General features: G+C 41.9%; 1 protein-coding gene and 1 long non-coding RNA gene across 7 annotated transcripts in view; one reads left to right on the forward strand and one right to left on the reverse strand.

Moving 5' to 3' along the window:
• The window catches only part of LAMA4 (laminin subunit alpha 4), a 194,119-nt gene that overhangs the window by 133,208 nt on the left and 33,233 nt on the right, over window positions 1-27,678 (reverse strand). For 2 of the 6 annotated variants that reach the window (XM_054558045.2, XM_054558041.2), the window contains exons 1-2: window positions 17,918-18,211; window positions 17,415-17,750 (exon numbers count right to left, since the gene is read on the reverse strand). In XM_054558045.2, the coding sequence (XP_054414020.2) occupies window positions 17,415-17,609 (195 nt within the window). In that variant the 5' untranslated portion in view covers window positions 17,610-17,750; window positions 17,918-18,211. Of the gene's footprint in view, window positions 1-17,414; window positions 17,751-17,900; window positions 18,212-18,245; window positions 18,394-27,678 lie in introns of those variants that run through there. The other 4 variants (XM_054558043.2, XM_054558044.2, XM_054558042.2 and 1 more) reach the window with 4 other exon arrangements.
• The window catches only part of LOC129060031 (uncharacterized), a 68,386-nt gene continuing 40,803 nt past the window's right edge, over window positions 96-27,678 (forward strand). Inside the window, exons 1-2 of the long non-coding RNA XR_008526366.2 lie at window positions 96-138; window positions 279-416. This is a non-coding gene — a long non-coding RNA (uncharacterized LOC129060031). The remainder of the gene's footprint in view (window positions 139-278; window positions 417-27,678) is intronic.

Raw genomic sequence — 27,678 nt, forward strand, 5'->3', positions numbered from 1 at the left:
ATTTGGCAGTTGTGAATAACTGCCAAATTTGACAGTTGTTCAATATCAACAGCTTTTTAAAAGCTGAGGTCTTCAAGCTACAGGTAGAAGGAGATAAAAGAAGATTTCCTAATTCATTAGAACATCAGTTCTCCCCAGGTATACTGCAGATATGTTATAAGGCAAATTAAAACAAGCTGCAGTTTGCCTTCATGACACTATGAAATGCTTAGGTTGCCGCTTTTTTAATTCGCATGGAAAACTGAAGTTTTTGATGCTTATTTTCTTGATTTTTATAGACATAATGTTCATCATGGAAGTACTTTTCCCCTTTGGAGATCACTGGAAACAGCTTCTGGACCACAAATGGGGTGAACTACTGTATCGAGAAAGGAGAGAGTAAGACTTGAGAGCTATCTTGTTAGCTCAGGGTGCAGGTAAGAAACTGTGGTTTGTTTCAGAATAAGATGATATTCATTGCGATGGAATAATTGGTTCAGAAGAATAAAAACTGAATGAACATCTGGTCCTTCCTATGAAGATCAAAAGATAGTGGTTATCTGGTCTACCCACTACCATCCTATCCTCTCTCCCAAGCTCCTTTGTTGTTGTCCTCAGTACTCCCAGGTAATGACCGAGACAAAAGTGGAATTTCCTAATGTCCTTGAAAAGGGCCAAAAATACCATCAGACAGGGAACAGGAAGCATAAAAATATCTCTCAGGAGAGCACCAATTGTTTAAAGATTTCTAGCTCATGTTTGGCGCTATTACAGGAGTGCTCTGAGCATCAGCTGCTCAATGCAACCAGTGACACGTACTGGCCCAAGGCAGGCGTGTGTACTGCTGGGAAACTGCCTAGGAGGCACTGATTTGAATAAGATTTTGAGTAACATTTTGGAGACTAGTCTTGATTTAGAATGTCAGCTTGGGAGGCCCCAGCATAGTGGTTCTCAAATATTTTAGAGCAGAGAATCCCTTTTTTAAAAACCAGCAAAATTTCATGTGAAATTCATCTATAAAACAGATTAAAAAAAGAGGCTGCTGTGATTGAAGGAGGTAGGGAGCAGCCTCCTGCTGCTCTGGAGGACTTGAACCCTCAGGCATTTCCGTGGAGCCTCAGTCTGAAAGCCACTGATTTAGTAGGTTTTATGTTAAAAGGTCCCTGCAGAGACTTCTCTGCCATGATTTAATACATTTCTACAAACATCAGCAGCACCTTTGACTTCTCTTTCATCCTTACTCTTCAAACATATGACAAACCATCTTGATAGAACCTTGGCGATGATCCCAGCATCTGTTCTCTCCTTTCCAGACCACAGCCAGCATCCAAATCCAGGCCTCCTTAGGCTCTCCTGGACGGTTACCAATGCACGACATGGGTTATCCTGATTCCAGGCTCTCTGCTGCCTATTGCCCAATCTAGCCAGGAGACTGTTTCCCGATTAATGTTGACAAATCATGATTCTCACTGTGTTTCTCTTTCTGCTGCTATGAAGTCTTTGATGGCTCCCTGTGGTTCAGCCCAACCAACTGAGACTACTTCCCTTTCCAGAAGAAACCCTGTGTCTTTTTATTTACTCATCCTGTCCCCTCAGCTTGTATTCTTTTCCTCAATCTTAAAGATTCAACTCAAATGCCACCTTGCCCATGAAGTCACCTGGGAATGTTCCACCAGGAGTGAATGTTCCTTTTAAATCCTCGAAGAGTTTTTGTAACATAAGAAATTAGTTGTATTGCATTATTAGTGTACTTGTTTCATCTCTGTGTTTTACTCATCTTTGTAGGATACATGGCACTTGCTGAGGTAGTGGGTACCTTTTTGCTAAAAAAAGAGAGTAAAGATATTGATACTGATCAATCGAGTGTCCCTGGATACCTAAGAAATACAATGTGGCAGTACAGAGCCTGACATACTATTTTCCATATTTCAAAATATTGAATTAAAAGTTGGCCGGGCATGGTGGCTCACACCTGTAATTCCAGCACTTTGGGAGGCCGAGACGGTTGGATCACTTGAGGTCAGGAGTTCGAGACCAGCCTGGCCAACATGGTGAAACCCTGTCTCTACTAAAAATACAAAAATTAGTCAGGCGTGGCGGGCACCTGTAGTCCCAGATACTCCGGAGGCTGAGGCAGGAGAATCGCTTGAACCCAGGAGGGAGAGATTGCAGTGAGCCGAGATCACACCACTGCACTCCAGCCTGGGCAGCAGAGCAAGACTCTGTCTAAAAATAAATAAATAAATAAAAGTAACAGTGACATATTTATTAAAAATGTATAATTAAAATGAAATGCTAAATTTGGCTTTTGCTTAAAGTTAAAACAGGGCAATTACACGCACTATCTTATTTTCTCAGAAGCTTTCTTTTGTGGTTATAAATTACTTTGCCTTATTAAGAAATGAGTTACTACCTAATACATTTCACTTGGTAGGTGTGATGAACTGAATTGTGTCCCCTCAAACTTCATGTTGAAACCTAACCCCTAATGTGACTGTATTTGGAGATAGCGCCTATAAAGAGGTAATAAATACAGATAATAAAGATTAAATGGGCTGGGTGCAGTGGCTCACACCTGTAATCCCAGCACTTTGGGCGATCCAGGTGGGTGGATCACTTGAGGTCAGGAGTACAAGACCAGCCTGGCCAACATGGTGAAACCCCGTTTCTATGAAAAATACAAAAATTAGCTGGGTGTGGTGGCAGGCACCTGTAGTCCCAGCTACTTGGGAGGCTGAGGCACGAGAATCGCTTGAACCCAGGAGGTGGAGGTTGCAGCAAGCAGAGATCGTGTGCCACTGCACTCCAGTCAGGCGACAGAGTGAGACTCCATCTCAAAAAAAAAAAAAAAAAAAAAAAAAAAAACCTATAAGAAAAGAAAAAAAGATTAAATGACATTGTAGGGGGAACACCTTAATTTTACAGAACTTTTATCCTTACAAGATGAGGAAGAGATACCAGAGACCTCTCTCCCTCCGCATATACACAAAAGAAAGGCCATGTGAGGACATGGTGAGAATGTGGTCATCTGCAAGTCATGAAGAGAGCCCTCAACTGAAACCAACCTTGACAGCACCTTGATCTTGGACTTTTAGCCTCCAAAACTGTAAGAAAATAAATTTCTATTGTTTAAGCCACTCAGTCTGGAGTATTTTTTATGGCAGCCCCAGCAGGCTAATACAGAAGGAAAAACATTTTAAAACATGAGGCTAGAGGAGGAGGAGAAATAGTAAAGAGATGCCTGCACATGAAAAGTTGGGGTAACGTTTTTCTCACACATTCCGCCATTCAGGTTACAATGCATTTCACAAGTGACTGCCGCTACAGTCCTTCTCTTAGTTCAGAAGGGCGGAAGACTACCTGGGTCTGTTCCAGATCAAGTCACTGCTACCTTGAATGGTACCTTTCAGCACTATGCTTTTATTCCTTGGGGTGCCGAATGGATAACTCACTTATTTCAGACAAATTGTTTTATATAGTGCTTACAGGAGTTAGCAGCCTATGTTTCTTGTAAGTCTGACTTTTGAGGCTGGGCGCGGTGGCTCACGCCTGTAATCCCAGCACTTTGGGAGGCCAAGGCAGGCGAATCATGAGGTCAGGAGATCGAGACCACCCTGGCTAACTAACACAGTGAAACCCCGTCTCTACTAAAAACATAAAATAATTAGGCGGGCATGGTGGTGGGCACCTGTAGTCCCAGGAGGCTGAGGCAGGAGAATGGCGTGAACCCGGGAGGCGGAGCTTGCAGTGAGCCTAGATTGCGCCACTGCACCCCAGCCTGGGCGACAGAGTGAGACTCCGTCTCAAAACAAACAAACAAACAAAAAGTCTGACTTTTGAATCTTCTTCATTGTTAAATTTCCTTTCTTTTTCTATTGTCATTTGTAAAGAAGCATTTTAAAAGGTAAACTGTTTCTAAACCTTCATTAGTTTTCCTGATTGACATACTCTGTCTAATCATTTCCCCTGAGGTCATTTTTTTGTTTAATTGTTTTATTTTTAAACTTTGTATTTTTTTTAAAATTGTTGTGGGTAAATAGTAGGTGTATATATTTATGGGGTATGTGAGATGTTTTGATACAGGTATGCAATGGGAAATAAGCACACCAGAGAGAATGGGGTATCTATCCCCTCAAACATTTATCCTTTGAGTCACAAACAATCCAATTACATCAAGTTATTTTAAAATGTACAATGAAGTTATTATTGACTATAGTCATCCCATGTACTATCAAATAGTAGGTCTTACTCATTCTTTCTATTTTTTGTGTGCCCATTAACAATTCCCACCTCTCTGCCAACCTTCTACTACCCTTCCCAGCTTCTGGTAGCCATCTTTCTATTGTCCATGTCCATGAGTTCAATTGACTTGATTTTTAGATCCCACAAATAAGTGAGAACATGTGACATTCGTCTTTCTATGCCTGGCTTATTTAACTTAACATAAAATTTCATCCATGTTTTTGCAGATGGCTGGATCTCATTCTTTTTATGGTTGAATAGTACTCTATTGTGTATATGTACCACATTTTCTTTATCCATTCATCTGCTGATGGACACTTAGGTTGCCTCCAAATCTTTGCTATTGTAAACAGTGCTGCGACAAATATAGGAGTGCAGATATCTCTTCTATATACTGATTTTCTTTTTTTCAGGTTATATACCCAGCAGTGGAATTGCTGGATCATATTGTAGCTCAATTTTTATTTATTTATTTTTTTTAGGAACTGAGGTCATGATTTTACTACCATGTCAGCTCTTTCCATATCCTTTTCAAGATCTTTTAAGTTGTAGGTCCACAAAGTAGACTCAGGACTTTATTGATAAACCAATGCTCAGCATAGCTGGAGTCACATGAATATATAATATATATATATTATATATATATATACATTCAGAAATTTAATCAACTGTTACTCCTCCTATATTTAAGGGAAGGACTCCCCATTGTTACTGAGATGATACTTAGTTTACTCTATAACTTAAAAACAAGGCCAAAGACTAAACATACCACCAATTTAAATGTTCTTTACAGACTTGTCAACTGCTAAGACTGCTGCGGTAGTATGGGAAACCTTTATTAGCTGGGATATTGCTAAGGCACTCTGAGACTTAGAAACAGATGTCAGAGGGTCATTATAATGTGAAGGTTACGAGCTTAAGGTCAGATTTCCTAGCTATGACCGTAAGTTACTTAACTGCTATCTGGCTCATTTTCGTCATCAGTAAAATGGGGTTAATATTAATGCCTTCCTCATGGGGTTGTTATGAGGAATAAATGAATTTATAATACACATAAGTGCTTAGAACAGTACTTGCAACACAGCAAGTGCTAATCAAGTTCTTAGTAATTATAGCTAAAATGCTGCATCAAGGATAGCTGGAGTCTGCTGGGAGAATGGGGACGTTGGCTCTGATAGAGAAGGAGACACAGACCTGACTCAAAAGCACTTTCCTGCGGATTTCAATCCCTCTAGAAAAGGACCAGCTGGAGGAAGAGCAATTGGCAATTTTCATTTTGGGGAACTGGGTCTTCCCTGTCTCCTAACATTATCTTTCTAGTCTAGGACACAGACTACACTCCTCACTCCCCGAAGAGACATCCTGAATCAGAATGACTCCCTTGTTACCAAGAAAAACATCACAATTCCACTATTCCCTGAAAAGTGTGAGCAACATCCTATTTTTGAGCAGATTCCCCAAGTAAATTCTTCCCCTGCCTCTGCTTTACTTCCTTCAAGGACAGAGAGTCTTCAGTGTTTTGGTATCTGGGCTATGGGTGCTGAGAAGAGTTAGGTGGGAGTAAAAAAACCTGCCATGTCATTTCATGTCTTTTCTCAAAAAATACATTCTGAGCACCCAGTGTGTGTGTGCCATGGTTTCAGGAAGTGACTTTACCTTATCAGCTTCCTTTAGATGCCTCAAAACAGCAGTTTGCTTTGAGGCTTGTGTTTTATTCTGAAGTACACATTTTCAGGTAGCACGGGTCAGCTTGTGAACCCCCTTACTAGACTTAGCCATAATTTATGTTTTTTGGGTCTTCCTCCATAATTATATCAAACATTTTTGACATTTTCTGCATTTGCAATTTCCCCTAAGTCCATTCAAAATTCAAGCCCACCCGTATTTGAGAGCCTAGCATTTCTCATATTTTAATGTGCAGATAAACAGCCTGGGAATATGGTGAAAATCTGGGGTGGAACCTGAGATTCTGCATCTCTAACACATTCCCAGGTGATGCTGATGCTGCCACCTTTGGACCACACTTTCAGTAGCAACGTTTTAGACCCCTTTTCCCCATAGCCGGCAACAATCAGGGCATTTAGACACTAGTGCACATCCCCTCACACATCAACAATTCTGACTTCGAGACAGTTCCTTGAATATTTGCTTCCACATGTTGTGTTCTGCAAGATTCTTCTTTACATTGTCATTAAGATTTAGTGGACAGCTCTACTCTGTATAATATAACGTGAGTATTTCATGTTGATGTTTATAATGATTAATAATCTGTCACTGGCTTTCCCTTCCTTTCTCATTGAGTAAAAATACCTTCTCCTCTCTGGACCCTCTGCCATTTGGCACTGAACTGTTATGTGTTGACATGAGTCTCTGCTCAGTAGGTCTCCAGTCCCTGATCTCTTCCATTGTCTACTTTGCTGTCTGTCTGCAGTGGGGATAGGTTTAGGGTCATTCTGGAGGGTCCAGATAGAGTAGGGGGCAGCACCCTTGGACCCTGGCATGGGAGACCCATGAACATTCATTGACCACATGGAGACATACTTAGGCTGTCTGGGAAGCCTCGTTGTTGTGTCATCTTGGAGAGGCTCATGTCTGTGGCTGGGCTGGTAACCTGTGCTGCAGATCAGCCCCAGCCCCACATCTGGAGTTGTTAGGAACCACCCCTCCCCACCCCCTGTTCCACAGGCCAGGACCCTGTGTTTCCTTCAGGCTCTGGACTCTTAAAGAATTGGGTTCTAACTAGGGCAACAGCTATGACTACGTGATTCAGTATCTTAAGCCAGGTTCCCTTTAACTGGCATAAATTTTAACCTATTTATTAAATAATTGTAGAATTTTGTAGCTAGAAGTAATCATTTTTAATTTTTTTTAGTATAGAGACTGAGGACCCAGCAGGTAGAGGAATTGACCAGGTTTCTTTACCTGGCAAGGGTGATCTGGTTGTTAGTGATGGAGCCAAGAATCAGAATAGTTACAGACTCATAGTCTAGCTCTACTCAGCTCCATGAGAATCTCCTACTGACGATTCAACTTAAGGATAAACAGAAACAATAAAGAGTAAAAGAGTAATAATATATTAGAAATAGATATCTTTTACAAGATATCTAGATATGCTCAGGTAATAATCACTAGTTCTAAAGCTAGGATGAGGCTGGGCACGGTGGCTCATGCCTGTAATCCCAGGACTTTGGGAGGCCCAGGCAGGTGGATTGCCTGAGGTCAGGAGTTCAAGACCAGCCTGGCCAAAATGGTGAAATCCTGTCTCTACTAAAAGTACAAAAATTAGCTGGGCATGGTGGCAGGTGCCTGTAATCCCTGCTATTCAGGAGGCTGAGGCAGGAGAATCACTTGAACCTGGGAGGCGGATGTGGCAGTGAGCAGAGATTGTGCCACTGCACCCCAGCCTGGGCAACAGAGCTCTGTCTCAAAAACACATAAATAAACAAAACAAAGCTAGGATGATTCAGTCCATTAAGACAATTGAAAAGAACATGAGGCAAAAAGTGAGAACCAGCAGGACTGGTTTCACAAGGTAACAGGTCACAAAGACCCCGCTGATAAAACAGGATGCAGTAAAGAAGCTGGGCAAACCATGCCAAAACCAAGATGGTAATAAAAGCCACCTCTGGTCTCCCTCACTGCTCATTACATGCTAATTATAATACATTAGCCTACCAAAAGAAACTCCCACCAGCGCCATGACAGTTTACAAATGCCATGAAATGTCTGGAAGTTACCCTATGAGGCCTGAAAGGGGGAGAAACTCACGGTTCTGAGACTTCCCCATCCCTTTCCTGGAAAACTCATAAATAATCCATCCCTTGTCTAGCATATGATCAAGAAATAACCATAAACACAGACAACCAGCAGCCCTCAGGACTGCTTGTCTATAGAGTACACACCCTTTTATTCCTTTACTTTCTGAATAAACTTGCTTTCATTTTACTCTGTCGGCTGGCTCTTAAATTCCTCCCTGTGTGAAGCCAAGAACCCACGTGGCCTCCCAGGCTGAACTCCAATTTGGGGGTTTACCCTGTGACACGTGTACTACTGTTAATGGGCATCGTGTCCCGGGGTCAAGCACCCACACCTCCCCTCTCTTCTCAGCGTAGGTTTCTCACCTACCAAATGAGAGAGTTGAATCTCGATACTTCCTCTCTAAATCTGACAGTCTATGATTCCTTTGATTTCACGGCTCATGCTGCAAGGTATGATAGATTTATGTAGCCAATAATAACCACCCACCGACTCCGCATTCAAACAAGTCTCCTTTATGCTGAATTGTGTGCTGCAGGAGAAGCTTCAGGTCTCTTATGAATGGAATTTCAGGGTGTCTATTGGCATTAACGGTGGCAGACAACAATTTCAAAGGAACAATATAAAATGAGGCAATTATTCATGTACTTCAATTAAACCGCAGCCCATCTCTAGATATTCAGACTGTTTAATCTCCAAATAGCAGGCATTTAGCACCTCATCTGTGACCTGGGGGTTGACAGAACCACCTAGGACTCAGGATGGATAGCAGGAAAAGAGGTGAGACTTAGGTAACACCTTCAGCTTGTCAAATTGTATCACTGTTCATCAAAGGGAAACACACACATGTAGCCATGAAGCTTGAAAGGCATCCTGGACTACCTCTGCTGTGGAAGAGGCTTGACAGGATTTTCAGACGCCGAATTTGTGCTGTGGCTCTGTGCTGTGATTCTAGAGGGTTCTATAGTCCTAGCATCCCAGGGCCTGAGGCTTACTAGACATTTCTCTTCCCTTTGGCTGGTGTCTATGTTATGTGTTTCTTTGGACTGACATTTGGCTTTCTAGAGCTGCTTAGTTCAGCATGCCATGTTGCATTTCACTTTGTACATAGACAACAGTGTTCCATGTAATAGTTGTGTGTGTGAGGGAAGTTTTAGTGAAGGTACTTTTGATTCCTAGAGTCCTTGATTTCCTTTGAAGCAATCATGCCACACCAAAATAGCATAATTTCAAAATAAATATTAATATGCAAAGTCTTCATCATGCTCAGGGGCCCTTTTAGCTGTAGAATACAGCCTGGATTGCTGGTCTACTCTGCAAAAGACTTGTGCTAATGCAGCTCTTAATGTTACGGGATTTCTCTAACTCATCAGTTCTCGTGAAGTAAAAAATGTGTATACTTCACTCCATTTAGGTAAACACGGATCTCTAGCCTCCCCTGAAACACAACATAAAAACTAAGAAAGTCCTGGGAGTGAAAAGAAGGTCATTTTGCATATTACTCAAATTATATTCGCCCATGTCTCCTCCCGCTTTTAACAGAATTTGTTTATGTATTTTTTTCTTTATGGAGAAGATTTGGGCTGAATATGGAAATTTTCCCATTACCATTCAGCTTCAGAATGTTGTTTCCCCGAAGTTTCTCATGATAAAAAGACTCAGATTCAGAGCCGAACTGCTGGCAGCTGAATTTCATTAAGACTTTGATGGGAAACTTAAGCTGGAATTACAAACATCTGTGGTTAAACTTCCCTTTAGTAAACCATTTCCCAGAATTTAACTTTACCACACCAAGAGCAAAAAAGAAAAACAGTTGAAAAAGAATGCTGCTCTTTTGCAAATATGAGTAGGTATTTAAATATTCTTCTATATGGTCACTATACATCAATAGACTAGGTTTACTTATTTTAGAAAAAAAATGATTGTTTGGAAATGCTAAGGTTTGGACTCAAAGCATATACTAGCAATCTGGTTTTAATGGTTTTTAACCAATCAAAGTTCTTAAAATTATGTCTGGCCATCATTATATTTATGTGGTTACGATAAGCCAGAAAAAACTCTAAAGTAGGGGAGGGTTTTTGGCATTTTAATTCAAGAAACTGTGACAAGTCAGATTTAATAATTTAATTATGAGAGGAAAAAAGGTATCGTCCTTGTCGTATCAAAGCTGTTTTTTTTTTTTTTTGAGATAGAGTCTCGCTCTGTTGCCCAGGCTGGAGTGCAGTGGCATGATCTCCGCTCACTGCAACCTCCGCCTCCCAAGTTCAAGGAATTCTCTGCTTCAGCCTCCCAAGTAGCTGGGATTACAGGCACCTGCCACCATGTCCAGCTAATTTTTTTGTATTTTTAGTAGAGGCAGGGTTTCACCACCTTGGCCAGGCTGGTCTTGAACTCCTGACTTTGTGATCCACCCGTCTTGGCCTCCCAAAGTGTTGGGATTACAGGCATGAGCCACCGTGCCCAGATGCTGTTGGCTTTTTTCTTTAGCTTTTCTAGGAATTTAGCATTCATTTCTCTTAACTGCTCAGATCCTCCTATTGCTGGGGAAAGGCTGTTTAAAGAACCATAAAAGACACAATGATTATAAAAACTAAATGACAGCCTTCTTCTCCAATGTTGGATAATCAGCAAATTTTAAGCAAAAGTTAAAAGTACTCGAATTTATGGAATAAGTAAAGAGTTTGATAACAAAATACTTTTAACAAGATAGTATAAAGCTTTACCTGAAGATAGAGGCAGAGAGTGGAAAAATGAGGGAAAGGAAGGAGGGACAGACTGAGAGAAATGAGGGCTAACTTTGTGTTGGGCAGCTTACATATATTATTTCATTTAAATTTAACAAGAATTTTGCAAGGCAGGTGTATTTCTATTTATTTTACAATCAAAGGAACTGAGTATCTAAAAGATGGTCCAACTTGCCCAAAGTCAAACAGCCAGAAAGTTGTGGAGCTGGATTCACAGTGCATCTGTCTGGTTGTAAGCCCATATTCTGCCTGTAACGAAAGGTGAACTTCAAAATACTGTAAAGCAGAGGCTGCAAATAAATGATCTTTGGGCTGAATCTGGCCCTCAGATGTACTCAGCCTACAGGGCATTAAAAAAATTTGAGTCAGCAATTTCACTTATGAATCCAAATTCTGTCTTCTTTTGAAAAAGACACAAAAACAAAACAAAACCAGAAGACCTGGCAATGCTGAGAGGTGGCTGCCACTCTGTAAGAGGGATTCTTCCATTTCCTGTTATTGAGGCCCACCACTCACAGGATGCGTTTCTTTACTGAGCTAGATTCATTCAGTTCTTTTTACCTGGCCCCTATAAGATTCCAAGTCTTAAAACTTTCTCTGTATCATATGATCCAGCAATTCCACTTCTAGGTATACACCCCCAAAAAACTGAAAGCAAGAACTCAAACAGAGGCTTGTACAGCAATATTCATAGCAGCATTACTCACAGTAGCCAAAAGGTAGAAACAACCCAAATGTCCATCAACAAAATGAATGGACAAAACATAGTGTACATATAAACAGAGTATTATTCAGTTTTAAAAAGGAATGCAATTCTGACACATGCTACAACATGGGTGAGCCTCAAAGACATTATGCTAAATGAAATAAGCCAGGCACAAAAGGATAAGTACTGCATGATTATGTATATGGGGTATTTAGAGTAGTTAAATTCATAGAGACAAAGTAGAATTGTGGTTGCCAGGGGCTGGAGGAAGGAGTTAATTGGAAGTTATTGTTTAATGGGTTTCAGTTTGGGAAAATGAAAAAGTTCTGGAGATTGATGGTGATGGTTTTATAACAACATGAATATAGTCAATGCCACTGAACTGTGCCCTTAAAAATAGTTCAAATGGCCAGGTGCAGTGGCTCATGCCTGTAGTCCCAGCTACTTGGGAGGCTGAGGCAGGAGAATTGCTTGAATCCGGGAGGCAGAGGTTGCAACGAGCCAAGATAGAACCACTGTACTCCAGCCTGGGTGACAGAGGGAGACTCTGTCTCAAAAAAAAAAAAAAGTTCAAATGGCAAAGTTTCTGTTATTTTTATTTTATCATGTTAAAAGAAAAGATTTCCTCTGGTTAAATCAGAGAACTCTGGAACACTAGGGAATGGAATTCTTTATTTTTTAGCAATGTTATAATAAATTCCATAACATAGACCAGGTATTCCATAGGTAATACTGTTATGAATTTCCTACTTATTAATCTAAATCAATAGCTTTTAAGATAGACTGTAGCATCACATGGAGGACACACCCTAGAATATCATTATAAAGAGAAAATAGGATAAGAAGACTCTATAGTTGAAAAAAAAGTGCTCTATCAGGGAGACTCTCTGGTATACAGAAAGCAGACAAAGGAATATGAAAATTTGGTTAAGGTACTTACCACTTTTAAATGTCAATGAACTCATCTGTAAAATGGGTGTAATTTTCACTATTTAGTATTCAGATAATTCATGGAGGTTGATGGGACATAGTAGAAGTCAACAAGTATTAGTTTTTTTCTTTCTTACGTGAGTAGTTTTAAAAAGTAGTTATTAGACTAGATGGGGAAGGGAAGTTATCTCAACTTTTTGTAACTTATGCTACTCATCTAACAAGCACTGCAAAAATGGTCTTTAAATTGCATTTTATATTTCTTCATTTTAAGAAATTCCCGGCAGGGTGCGGTGGCTCACGCCTGTAATCCCAGCACTTTGGGAGGCCGAGGCGGGTGGATCACAAGGTCAGGTGATAGAGACTATCTTGGCCAACATGGTGAAACCCTGTCTCTACTAAAATATGAAAAATTAGTTGGGCGTGGTGGCATGTGCCTGTAATCCTAGCTACTTGGGAGGCTGAGGCAGGGGAATCGCTTGAACCCAGGAGTTAGGGGTTGCAGTGAACTGAGATCAAGCCACTGCACTCCAGCCAGGCAGTAGAGCAAGACTCCGTTTCAAAAAAAAAAAAAAAAGGAATTCCCAAAACTTTGACTAGAAGTATTCCTATATATATTTATATTTATCTAATCACCTCTTCCTAGCTACTTTTGCACAGTTGAACTGCTTTTATAAACTCCTTCCTAGCTGTGCCACTTACAAGTAGGGGCGTGGGCAAATGCTCTGTGCCTCAGTTTCTATGTGTATCAAATGAGATAATAACGATACCAATCACATTGATTTGTCATGAAAGTTACTGGAAATTACTCATGGGAAGTGTTTACGTCAGTATCGGCATGTGGTAAGTACTCAAAGAGTGTCAGCTACGAGCCATACTGTTATTGCTATTACCACCACTGCTATATTCCAGTTCCTCTAAAATAAGGTTTTTGAAGCCTATTTTGGTGTTTGGAAAGTAAGTTTTGTGTCCTACTGGTCTAGCACAGGAATAATACTTTTTTCACATTATCTCCATGGCACTTACCTTGTAGCCACTCTTATAGAATGTTAGTACATTGTTCTGTATATAATGGCCACTTATTTTTTTTCTCTCTTCAATTGCTCACCCCTGAGGGCAAAGATGAGACTATACCTTCTTTCTATTCCTCCTTGTGCCTATTTTATTGCTCTTTCCAGGTAAGGCTCCAAACCAGCTTGTTGGGTGAATAAATGAATGAAATAATGACTGCATGTAAGGGGTTCAGATTACCTAATTGAATTGTTGGAACAGCAATGCAGAGTGATAACCCAGGCTAGCAACTGGAGGTCTTAGTGTGATCTCATGGGACCTTTTTCAAAGCAAGTGACCAAGATAAGAAAAAAGAAAGCAGATGGTTAAAGAGATCTAAAATGTTTTTATTAAACACATTCTGCAATCTTTTAATGGCAGGACCCTAACAATGTGTTGGGACACGGGGTCACGTATCAACAAGGAAAAGAGTCAAGAGGAAAAGTCCCTCAGAGTTAGTCTGCTTTATAGAGTTTCTTTTTTAGCAAGTCAGTTTTTCCAGTGTAGGGTATGTTCATGGGCGCTGATCTTCTTGGAGTGAAGTTAACACAACAATAATGACAACAATAGCAAAACTGAGGTTTCTAGGAGAGAAATTCCTCTTTTCCCCTCTGAGGGGCAACTCAGTGACAACTCAGTGTTGTCAGTTGTATCCCTTATTCTCTCATTTATCTGTGAAAGCCAGTAATAGCACCGTCACCCCCTCCACCACCTTCCACCTTGCCCTGTCAGCAGTGTCCTTGCCTTCTCAATTTCTCAGTCTCTGTGTGGCTTCTCTCCAGCCACACAGTGTAACCTCCAACCTCATGTTCTTGACCTTGTTTAGTTCCTACTTCTTTTTGATGGACAAGAATCTCACTCTTCCCAAGGACATTCTGTTACTGGCTTCTTGTGGGGGTGTTCCCATCTTCATTCCTGCCCCTACACCAGTTCTTTTCCATATCTACCATATCTATATTGGTGAAGAAGACTTTGGCCTAGTTTTTCTTGCTATAGTGTGTATGGTGGAATGAATAGACTTTCTTTTCCTTAATGTGAAATATTAGAATACTGATTATCGTTATTGAAACTGCCCAGTCTTCCCTTTTGAGAATCACCTGTTGAGAATCATGGTTCTCACCATAAACTCAGCAATAATGGACTCAGTAGATTAAGTGTCAAGAAGCAAAGGTGGGAAAATCCTCCCCACAACTAGTAAGGAGTTACCCACAGGTGCTCTTCTTTTCAAATACTTTGCATCTGGGGGGAAGCTTTGGCTTGTTTTACAAGGAAAAGAGGAGACTTCCTTTTTGGTCAGCCAACAATCTCTATCTTTTTATTCTGTGCATATTTCATGTATTTGTTCCCCAGCTCACATGGAGCAATACAGCATGCCAGAGTTTGTGTCTTGGGCCAAGTACTCAGGGATGGAGAGTCCACAAGCTGGGCTATTGAGGAGCTTAGGAGAACCTCAGGAAGGCCTTCAGCCAAGCACCTCCCACTGCTCCATGCTTGCCTTAATATTTTTCTTCCTTCTCTCTGAAGGAGAATTGCAGAATAACCATTCATATAAATCCAAGTAAAGAGAATGTATTTTTAGAATATCTTCCCATCCACACATTGAACCTCTCCCACGAATAATGTGTCCGTGTTCTCTTTCTCTCTCCATATATACACAAATCCTGAGCCAACCCAGTAAAGTGTTTGTACCATGTTATTAAGTCTCCGGAATGTATTTGGTTTAAGGTCTGCTTACTGCTATAAAGAGCATGGGAAACCTAATGGTGGGGCGTTGGGATCGCCATGGGACCGCAGGCTAACTGGAGGCATTATGTGAAACTATGCAGTGGGAACATAATTACCTCAATCTCACCCTTTCTACACCATATACTTTGACCTTCCTGGAATGACTAATATCTTCTTTCTGTTTTTCAAAACTGAAGGCCTCCACTGGCATTCTGAACCTATTAGACTCTGACATTATTAGAAATTTAATTCACTACGTGACTTTTTTTTCCGGTTGGAAGAATACAGATAAACAGATATAATAACATTAAGTAAAAGAAAACCATAAACATAAGGTTCTAAGGAATATTCTCAAATAAGGGTTTCTTTTAATCTGATCATCCGCATTTTTTATAGTAACAATTATAACAACTCTTGGCATATATAAAGCATTTATACTATGTCAAGCACTATGCTAAGCACCTATTTTATCTAATTTCATTACAATAACAGTATGAGGTATGAAGTAGGCATCAATAAATTCTGTCAGTATCAGTTTATCTGCAGTCTGGGGATCTGTAACTTGCCCAAGGTCAAAGAGCTTGAAATTTCAACTTGGGACCATCAGACTGAAAACCTGCAATCTGAAACACTTTGCTGTGCTGCCTTCCTATTATTTCACCAAACATACGAGCACATAAGAAATTTCCTAGGGTCTCAACATTAATTTTAAGGTTCTCTAAAACTCAAAAAATCACTTTCCTAATTTTTTTTGTGGGATGAGAGTTACAAAAAACAGTTGTATATGGCTTGTCTCTTTAGACCTAACAAATACAAATACAGGATGCCCGGATAAATTTGAATTTCAGATGAACAATGAAAACAAATTTTAGTATAAATATGTCCTCTGCAGTATTTGGGATGTGATAAAAATTCATTCATTATTTACCTGAAATTCACATTTGAGTGTCCTGCAATTTATCTGCCAATTTTACTCTTAAGTAATATTAAGCATTTCATTCAGGGACTTTCCGTGCTCAAAGCAACAGGTGGAGATAATGCTTCCCTGGGGTTAATTCCAAGCCTGTAGAGAAGCAAAGCCTTCCCATTGCATGAAGTCCCTCCTGGTCTGGCTTCTCCCCAAGTTTCTGGGTATGAAGTTGACCAGAAGCCATGCTCCCTCTTTTTCATGGCGGCTACGTTTTATACCACAGTGAGAGGTTGGCATATTCTGACCCTGTCCACTCTCTGTCTTTTTTGGGGCAATGTGGGTAGGGCTTACTCTGAAGAAGGACCATGTTCATGCACCTTATTTTTAATCATCAATAATTAATAACTATAATTGTACTAACAACAGAATTCATAGCAATAATCCATGCATCAGTGATGTTAGAAATGGTGTCAATCCACATAACTGTTTTAGTTGTACAGTTGCTGTAACCATAGCTATAGAGTGTGGTGTTTGTTTTGCTAGGTCAATTGCTCCTTCCTTTCCCATGAACTTAGGTGACTTCATTTTCCTCCCTCTTAGCATCTCTCATGCAATGGACATGCTGTTGTCTGTTTCAATTCAGGGGCTCTTAAATCACTTGTTCTGGATTCATTCTCCTTTACCAGATCTCTACATTCTGGTTTTGTTTCCAACTTAAAAGCTATTGTAAGGTATTCAAACAGCAGCTCTTTGAATAAACATATTATCAATAGCATATCCTGAGGCTTGATTTTAATGGAAACATCTTGTTTCTGGAATAGAATGGCTCGTTTCTATTTAAGATACCCTCTCAGCAGTTGCCTAACAGCTCCTTTCATGACCAGCCACTCTCACTCACCCCCTCACCTTCCCTGCTGCAGAAGACTTCTTGTCTAACATGAGACAAAAAGGTCCTGCAGTAGTGTTCCCACTGTCCTAACAGCACAGAGGAGCAGGAAGCCAGTGACAGGGCACACACGTTAAGTGTCGTGGCTTGACAAAATGACTACTGGGACACGCAAGTGGCAGAAGTCTCCGATGTGCTGCTGCAGTCCCCAGTGAGAGTCTAGCAGATGAACTCAGAGCACCAACACACGCACTCTCACCCCTTTGAGCAGACACATTCTGAAGCCTCAGCTTTCAACTCTCAACATCCAAATGTAACTTACAAAAGAAAACTCTTTATTTCAAGTTTCCGAACCGACCTAGCCCAGGTGAAACTCTCAAGGCAATGGGGAGAGGAAAGAGGCGGAGAGAGAGAGAAGGACGAGTGTGGCACAGCCCGCGGGGGCGCAGGTGCCCCAGCAGGGTGGCAATGTCAGGGACACTGTACCTCGGCCGCAGGCGACAGGCGTCCCAGAGCCACGCGGGGCTCGCTCGTCTCAGGCGGGTCTTGCCTGCCAACCGCTGAGCTCCCTTCAATGTCAAAAGGAAAAGCGTTGTCGTCCCCGGACGCGGCGCGGGAGCAGGCAGCGCTCCAGAGGAGCCACAGAGGCAGGACCGAACGCCAGGCTGAGCTCAAAGCCATCTCTCCGCTGACATCCAGCAGGGCTCTTCCAGGGCTCGGGCGCCGCGGGTCTCCGTAGGTCTCCCGCGTGGTGCGGCGGTGCCTCGCTTATTTTCCCTCCTCTCCGTGTGCAGTATCCGGAGGTGGCAGCGCAACCAGCAGCTTAGGCAAAAAAGGGAAAGTGCGAGAGTAAGGGAGAGTCCCCGACTCTCTCTCCCTCTCTCTCTCTCCCCTTCTCTCCCTCTCTCTCCCTCTCCCTCTCCCTCTTTGACTTTTTCTCCTTCCCCCAGAGGTTCTGGCTCAAGAACCTACAGATGGACGGAGCTTACAGTCCGGCATCAAAAGGCAGACGGATTGGGGTGAGCCCCGCCAGCGCCAGGCCACCTCCTCTCCCTGGCCGTTCGGGACTGGGGACTGCGCTGTCCTGGCTTCCTTCTCACATTCATTCTCACCACTCCCTTTTTACCTTCCACTCCCAGGCCCTCCCACTCTAAGCTGGCTTTTCAGACACTGAGGTCCGCCTTTCCCTGCGGCCTTCCCTCCCCTCTCAGTTTGGAGCCCCTCCAAGGGCTCCAGAAGAATATTCAGCTTTTGTGACCGCTTCCTCACCACTCTTATTTATGTAGTCAAGGTACCGGATGTCTTATCTATATTTACATCGATATTTTATGTGGCCCCCGCTAGTCTGCAGGAAAGTGGGTGGAAAAGGGATTCCAGGGGCAGGAACCAGAGGTAGATGATCTCTGAAGGCAGAGGGTCAGGGTGCCCACTTTCTTGAGCAAGGTTTCTCGGGTTTTTCCTGGGGGATAGACTGTTGCACCCTTTGTGCTAATATCTTCTCTTCAGATTCACTGGCCACCCCTCTTCCTCCTTCCAGTCCTCACCCAGAGGGCTTGGGAGAAGAATATCTTTCACTGCAGCGCTGGAAAATGACTTCATTACCCAAATGCATGAACTTTTATTTACAAAGACCATCTTGTTTTCATCCTAAAGAGGTGCTTTGTAAGGGGCCCGGAACAAGGCTTGCAGTGTATGAGCCTGTCAAATATACTGCCCACAGCCCCGGCCTCTTCCTCTTGGCCTGTAATCTCATGCCTACTACATCTGTCTGAATCATGTAACCTTTCCAAGACTTCAGGGTGAAGTTGGGCTACAGCTATGTCAGGGGTGCCCCTGTGGATGGGATAGTGTCTGCAACAGCTGATAGGTACCTTTGTTTACATTGGCTTCATAAGGAGCTCTAAACATTTCCACCAGATCCAACCACGGTTTAAAAATGGTCAGATGAGACAACCATAAAATGACACCCAGGTAAGCTTCCAGGTGAAATAAAGCATTTTAATATAACCTAATCATAAAATAAATAAATAAAGCCTTTCCATAAAACCTAATCATTAGCTCCATTTCATAGAACAAAAGTCATTTTATCTAAGTGTAAGCAAAACCATTTATTTTGCACCTAACATGTGCCAGATACTTGGCATGTGCTATTTGTAAACCTCACAGCATTCCTGCAAAGTAGTACCATTATTTTCCTTTTATAGAAGAAGAAAGTGAGGTTCAGACAGACTAGGACATTTGCCCAAGGTCGCACAGCTGGTGGAAAGCAGAGATGGGGTTTGGATTCGGGCCTCACTGATTCCAAAGCTCTCTTTTACATCTGTATACATGACACTGCAACTTCAAAATAAAGAGTATGAATTCAGAGGTGAAAGAAATGGTCACTTCTATTTTTTGAGCGCCTCCCATGTGCAAAAAAAATCACATAAATTATCTCATTTAGGGCTGGGCGTGGTGGCTCATGCCTGTAATCTCAGCACTTTGGGAGGCCAAGGTGGGTGGATCATGAGGTCAGGAGTTCGATACCAGCCTGGCCAATATGGTGAAACCCCGTCTCTACTAAAAATACAAAATTTAGCCAGGCATGGTGGGAGGTGCCTGTAGTCCCAGCTACTCGAGAGGCTGAGGCAGGAGAATTGCTTGAACCTGGGAGGTAGAGGTTGCAGTGAGCCGAGATTTTACCACCGACTCCAGCCTGGGCGACAGAGCAAGACTCCAGCTCAAAAAAAAAAATTGTCTCATTTAATTTCATCTTTATGATAATCTCATGAAGTAGGGATTGTCATACACATTTGGCCATGGGTAAGTGGTAAAATTGCTACTATAGCCCAGGTAAATCTGATGGTAAGATCTTTGATTTTAAATGATAAAATTGTATGATACAAAAGAACCAAAGCCAAAGGAAGCAAAAATAATTCTTATAGGTTTCAAAGTGATATTTTGATTTGAAAATATTAAAATACTATTGCAAGGAACTATTAAGCTAAATTATGATACTCTTCTTTTACATAGACTTGTTAACCTACTAAATTAAGTGGGAGAAGTTAAAAACATGTTTGGTTTAGTTGAGAGACTGATCTTGGGAAAAAAGATAGCCAGACTCTGAGACAAAACAGATTATGCTCAATTATACTGACCCACTCTCCCTTTAAAAGAACATTAAATAATAATAATATTAATTATATATGATGTATATTAAATATTCTGACTTCAGATACAGATCTCTTCAGCACACCAAAACTCATATATTTGTTTTCTGAAGGATTTCATCTTGTTCTTTACTAGCTGCCAATTAATCACACACTTTTAATTGAATCTGGGCCCTCTTCTGTCTGCCCGCCCAGTGCTGGTAGGAGTGTATTCGTCCAAGACCTATGGACTTCTTATTTTTGGTTAAATATGTGCTCCCAGCTCTTCCTCTTCATCTTCTTTCTGCGGGTACTATTATTATTTTTGAGACAAAATGGCATAATATGCAGGGGGATGGGATTTGTATAAAATAAAACAGGGTTCAAATCCTGGGTCTGCATGTAGTAGTTTTGGGAGCTTGGCATGTAACTTAGTCCCTCTGAAAGTTTCCTTCCCTGTAAAATGGGCATAATGATGCCTTTTTGTCATAGGCATTTCAACTAGAGCAATTCCATCTTGAATAGGGGCTCGGTAAAATAAGACTGAGACCTACTGGGCTGCGTTTGGAGGAGGTTAGGCATTCTAACTCACTGGATGAGACAGGAGATCAGCATAAGATACAGGTCACAAAGACCTTGCTGATAAAACAGCATGCGGTAAAGTAGGCAGTCAAATCCCACCAAAACCAAGGTGGTGACCTTGGTCGGACTCACTGCTCATTATACGTGAATTATATTGCACTAGCATGCTAAAATACACTCCCACCAGCACCATGACAGCTTATAAATGCCATGGCAACATCAGGGAGTTACCCTATATCATCTAAAAAAGGGAGGAACCCTTAGGTTCCCAGAAATTGCCGACTCCTTTCCCGGGAAACTCATGAATAATCCACACCCTGTTTAGCATATAATCAAGAAATAACCATACAGATAGGCAATCAGCAACCCTTAAGGCCGCTCTGCCTGTGGAGTAGCCATTCTTTTATTCCTTTACCTTCTTAATAGACTTGGCTTTACTTAACTCTATGGACTCGCCTGGAATTTTTTGTTGCGTGAGATCCAAGAACCTTCTCTTGGGGTCTGGATTGAAACCCCTTTTTGGTAACATTTTCACTGAATTATTATGGGTAGTAAATGAAAGAATATAAATAAACATTAACACAGACTAGCACGTAGTCAGAGCTCAATAAATACTATTTAATTATACAGTAAGCCCTCATTTAACATTATCTATATGTTCTTGGAAACTGCGACTTTAAGCCAAACAATATATAATGAAGCCAATTTTACCTTAGGCTAATTGACATAAATAAGATGTATTTAAATTCCTGTGACATAGTTCTGGTCACAAAAACATCACCAAACTTCTAAAGAAAGACCAAAATGCTTCTAATGGTAAATATGAAAATAAATGTGAGCTGTACATACATTTCAGGAAGGTTAATAAAAACAAGTGAGAGAATTATTTACCCAATGTTTGGTGAATCAGTGAGTGACAGCAGTCATAGTGGTGGTGGGTTAAAGCAAGGAATAAATGTTTTAAAGCAAAAATTGTTAAGAAGCACCTCCTACCACCATGCGACTCAAAAAAACCCAACAACAAATATGATGGGCTTGCTGGACGCTTCCATGCAGCATCGTTTATTGTCTTATGCCTGTATGATTATTGTAGACTTCATGAATTTTTATTTGATAATAATTTTTGTTCATTATTCAATCATTTTCCAACCTTTTTCCAACTCAGAGTGTTGGGTGGCTGGAGCCCATACTGGCAGCTCAGAGTTCAAGCTGGGGACCTTGGACAGAAGGCCATTCCATTGCCGGACATGCTCACACACACACAGCCACACTCACTAAGACTGGAACCATGCAGACGTACCAAGGAACGAGTACATCTTTGAGATGTGGGAGGAAACTGGAGTACCTGAAGAAAACCCACGTGGGAGAACTTGCAAATTCCAGACAGACAGTGGCTCCAGCCAGGAATTGATTTTTTTTTTTCTTTTTCTCACCAATATTATGACAAAGCAACATTGAAAGAAACAATGTTATTCTGGGACCTGCCTTACTATATTTTCAAATCTTAAAGAAGAACAAAATGACTATTCTAAAAGAGGAAAGGCAACCATTTTATTTATCCTGGTGTAGGTAACCTCCCATGTTTGAGAATAGCCATTCACATTTCTGGCTGCTACTGGGCCCTTCCTTGCATTAACCATGAATGAGGCAGTCACGGGCCACAGAGTCATAGGTCAAGCAGACGAGGAGAAAGCACGGCTGACTAATTTACAGCAAGTTAGAAGGCAGCAGAAAACTTTGGTGAGTTACCTCCTCACCAAAGGGCCACTCCCCGACCACCAAACGCCTGAGTGTAGGAGGATTTTATTCCTGCCACAAGGACAACTGGGAAGCATTTCCAGTGCGGCTGCTTTCTTGGCTCTCCCTTTCTCTCCCTCCTGGGATTGGGGCTTGGTGTTCACCCAGTCCTTTCATGGCTGTCATTGTTTTTGGGACACCTGTCTACCCTGTGATGAAAGGGGTGCTGCTCCATCATCCACAATGCATAGAAGACAGCACGGACATTCAGAGACGCTCACAGTGCCTACAAGGACACTAAGCCGGTTAGTACAAAACGAGGGCCCCCACACCATCCAACTCCCAGACCAACACTTTCCCAACTAGGCCGAGCTATTTTTGGTTCTGGCAGCAGCAGATCTGATGGTTTTGAGGTTTTATCAAAAGAAGCTTCTGGAATTCCCTTTTGAGGGCCCTAGTGCGGTAATCAGCAGATAAATATCAGGGCTGCCTACCCCTTCGGTGCTTGGCTGTAAGACCTGTCCTCAGCATCCAAAGCCCTAAGGAGGGTGTTATTAACACATCCCATGTGCCCTTCTGTAAATAGAAAGTCACGTCAGATGCTATTTTGAACTTGTAGGTGCTAATCTTGACATAACTAGACAGAGGATTGTTGTGGGGACTGTGTACTAGTGACAATAATTTTGTGATGAGATGAGTCAGAGAAGCAAGTATGAACTGAGCTATCCCCCACCATGAGGTCTCTAACTGGCACTCAAGTAGCAGGACCAGAAAGTGTAAGATGGCGTCTCTTTTTTTCTGCTGATCCTGCTGTCCTCTCAGACCAAGATTCCCTTCTATGAACGACTCTGGTGGACGTTCAGGCTCTGTGAGGAGCAGCAGCAGCAAGAGTGCTAGGAGGTGAATAGGGTTTAAAAGTTGTTCTTCCTGGCTGGGCATGGTGGCTCATGCCTGTAATCTCAGCACTCTGGGAGACCTAGGCAGGCGGATCACCTGAGGTCGGGAGTTCGAGACCAGCCTGACAAACATGGAGAAATCCCATCTCTACTAAAAATACGAAATTAGCCAGGTGAGGTGGTGCATGCCTGTAATCCCAGCTACTCGGGAGGCTGAGGCAGGAGAATTGCTGGAACCCAAGAGGCGGAGGTTGCGGTGAGCTGAGGTCCAGCCATTGTGCTCCAGCCTGGGCAACAAGAGTGAGACTCCATTTCAAAACAAAAAACAAAAAACTTGTTGTTTCTTCTATTAGTTTTCTCAGGCTTTTGCCCAGGACATGAATAGTATATGCTATCTATGCTTCCTCTGCAGTCATAGACTCATTTGGCTTTTAGTATATGCTATCAGCATTCTTCATCATTCATTCTTTCATCCATCCATCTATTCATATATTATTTATTTAATCATCATTTATTAAATAGCTCAGTACACCAGGTTTAGATGCTGAGGATAAAATGCTAAAAACATTATTCTGTCAAGGGTTTTAAAAAAATATTTATTTATTTATTTATTTATTTGTTTTGAGACAGAGTCTCACTCTTGCCCAGGCTGGAGTGCAGTGGCACAATCTAGGCTCACTGCAACCTCCACCTCCCAGGCTCAAGAGATTCTCCTGCCTCAGTTTCCCGAGTAGCTGGGATTACAGGCGCATGCCACCACACCCGGCTAAATTTTGCGTTTTTTATTAGAAACAGGGTTTCACCATGTTGTCCAGAGGCTAGGCTCGAACTCCTAACCTCAGGTGATCCTCTTGCCTCTGCCTCCCAAAGTGCTGGGATTATAGGCGTGAGCCACCATGCCCAGCTGACTGTCAAGGAGTTTTTTAAGAGTCTGGTGGGACTCTGTAAGGAATGCAATGATTAACAGGAGTTCAAAGAGAAAGTGCAGAAATGCTTCTGATAAAATATATCGAACAAGCCTTTTACCCAGATGCACTTCAAAGAGGAAGTGCAGAAAGGCTTCTGATAAAATATATCAAACAAGTCTTTTACCCAGGGGAAGTCAGGGAGGCTTGAGAAGAAGAGGGCAACCGGGCTGAGTCTGAACTGATGGGAGAAGGGGAAGGATGGTGCTCCAGGAGTGAAGTGCAGATGCAGAAGGACAGACAAGTCTGGGCACGGTGGCTCATGCCTGTAATTCTAGTATTTTGGGAGGCTTAGGTGGGCGGATCACCTGAGCCCAGAAGTTTGAGACCAGCTTGGGCAACATGGTGAAACCCCATATCTACAAAAACAAAAACCAAAAAAACAAAAAACAAAACCCCCAAGTATTGGCCAGGCATGGTGCTATGTGTCTGTAGTCCCAGCTACACGAGAGACTGAGGTGGGAGGATCACCTGAACCTGGGAAGTCAAGGCCGCTGTGAGATCGCACCACTGTACTACAGCCTGGGTGACAGAGTGAGACCTTATCTTAAAAAACTAAAATAAAATAAACCAGAGAAACAGACACATCAGGGAACATGATGCCGTGGGAGGGTGGGAAAGCCATATGATTTCTAGATGCTCTCTGAGCCCCCCCACCGTTCACAGGGTACCGTCCCTGCTGTCAGGCCCACAGAGCCTGCAGGAAAAGAAAGAACTTCCCCAGCCTCCTACTGCTCTCTCAGCATTGCCCACCAATCCAGGCCCAGTAAGTAACAAAGGATACTTCCCCATTGCAAATCTGAACACTGGGAGCTGTTAGTCTTAGTATTTACACCCTGAACAAGAACCCAATAAAACTGATAGGAGAAAGAACAACTTTTAAAAGGCCTCCATCCCTCTCCTAGCACCCTTGCTGTGCTGTTGCAACTCAAACAGCCTGAACTTCCACCAAAGTCATTCATAAAAGAGAATCTCCATCTGAGAGGAGAATCAGCAGAAAAAGAGACACTGTCCCTCTTAAATGTTTCATTCCCACCACTGGGTACCAGTTAGGGTACAGGGTAGGGGAGAGCTGGTGCTTGCATCTCTGACTGATCTTACCATAAAATTGTCTTCACTGTTTTTTAGGTGAATAAATTTAAGCGTAGGAATGACATGATCATATTTGCATTAACTTTTTTTTTTATTTTGAGACAGAGTCTTGCTCTGTTGCCTGGCGCAATCTCAGCTCACTGTAGCCTCTGCCTCCTAGGTTCTAGTGATTCTCCTGCCTCAGCCTCCCAAGTATCTGGGATTACAGGCACACACCACCATGCCCAGCTAATTTTCTAATATATGTAATTTTTAAGTTTACTATAATTACTTTATCTGGCACATTTAAAATTTTATACAAAAATTAGCTGGGCGTGGTGGCATGCACCTATAGTCCCAGCTACTCAGCGAGGCTGAGGCAGGAGAATCGCTTGAACCTGGGATGTGGAGGCTGCAGTGAGCCAAGATCATGCCACTGCACTCCAGCCTGAGCGACAGAGCGAGACTCCGTCTCAAAAAAAAAAAAAAAAAAAAAAAAGAAAGAAATAAAGGAAAAGAAATTACATGTATCACAAAAGGTGGAAATAATAGTTACCAGAAATCATACTATTCTGGGGCAATAACTTACAACACTGAAAATGCTTTGGTGTAAATACCTTCAGACTTCTGTGACATCTATATTAATGTATCCCATCTATTTTTATATTTTATATATTTTATTTATATTATATATATGTTTTGTACGTATTCATTTTGTCTATTCCATCTATTTTTTTTTTGCAAAAATGAATCCAACCATACATAATATATTTCAACTTTTTCTCCATGTCAATGTAACTCCAGTATGTTACCATGAATAGCTTGCAGTGTTCAGATTTGAATTTTGGGAAGACCTCCTGGTGTGGATGGGGCCTGGAATTGAGGACAGTGCTAAGAGACCAGTTAGGAGGCTGGGAAAGCCCTTACTTCTCATGCAAGCTCTGTTAACCCCAAGGGCAGGGCCTATATTCATGAACTGGGGACTCAGGAAGCATTTGGGGATGATAGTAGCAATGAGTGGATTGGCCTGATGGAGAGTGAAACAAACAGATGAGAGCATGGTCCTAACAAGGATTATTGACCAGCCTCTGCTGTGGCCATTCCTTTAGGTCTGATAGGATAATTACTTCATCAGCGCTAAAGGAAAGTGGTAGATGCTCCCGGTAATGTATTCAATAGAGAACAGCAGGTGTCAACATCAATTAGCTCAGTTGATGAGATCAATATAACATAGGAGCTCCTGGGACCTGTTAATGAAATGATATAATGAAGAAGAAGAAGGGAACAACTTTTAAAAAAGGAGGCCTAAGAAACTGACTTTTGTGTCCATACATCCACCCCCACTCCCAGTACCACAAAGGAACTGTCCATTAAGATCAGGATTGCTGTCAGCATGGTGGGAAGATACACAGAATGAAGTGTTAAAATCTGTTCTAACCTGCTCTGTGTGAGCAGCTTCAGAAACTAGTCTGTGAGATTTTAACTCAAAAGCTCTATAATGGAAAATGCATGCTGGACATGCTCACTTTAGAATATCAACTGACTTCGGAAGAAACTTTGGAAGTAGGGAGGGCACAACCATAGTAGTGCTTCAAATTTTCACAGTGTCTTATGATTTGAAATTGATATATAGTTCTTTCTCCTTCTACAAGTGAGACTGATCTGGCTTTAAATGCCAAGCGTAGACTCAGACTTTTAGGAGAAAGATTCCTATATCACAGTCCACCACATCCCTTATTCCTTGAGTATTTAATAATCGAAATAAGATGTTAAAGTCACCATCTATTCATTCAACATCCATTCACCATCCATTCAACATCCATTCACCATCCATTCATTCAACAAATATTTTTCAAATGTCTACTTTGCAAGCTGCATTTTTCTAGGCTCCATAGCAAAGAAGAAATCAGACAAAAATTCCTGCCTTCATGGAGTTTACATCTAACTGAAGAAAGGTGGAAGACAGCTAAAGAATAAACAATCAGACAAGAGAAATGTATAGTAGGTCACATGGTAAATACTTTGGAGAAAAATAGAGCAGAGCGGGGGTGGGGGTGGTAGAGCATGTAAGCTGAGAAAAGTGGGATGAAAGTATTTTAAACTGGGTCATCAGGGCCAGGTGCAGCGGCTCACACCTGTGTTCCCAGCACTTTGGGAGGCTGAGGTGGGTGGATCACTTGAGGTCAGGAGTTCGAGACCAGCTTGGCCAACATGGCAAAACCTGGTCTCTACTAAAAATACAAAAATTAGCCAGGCATGGTGGCACACACCTATAATCCCAGCTACTCAGGAGGCTGAGACACAAGAATCTCTTGAACCTGGGAGGTGGAGGTTGCAGTAAGCTGAGATGGCACCACTGAACTACAGCCTG

The sequence above is a fragment of the Pongo abelii genome, chromosome 5 (assembly GCF_028885655.2).
Source record: "Pongo abelii isolate AG06213 chromosome 5, NHGRI_mPonAbe1-v2.0_pri, whole genome shotgun sequence".
Classification (NCBI taxonomy): domain Eukaryota; kingdom Metazoa; phylum Chordata; class Mammalia; order Primates; family Hominidae; genus Pongo; species Pongo abelii.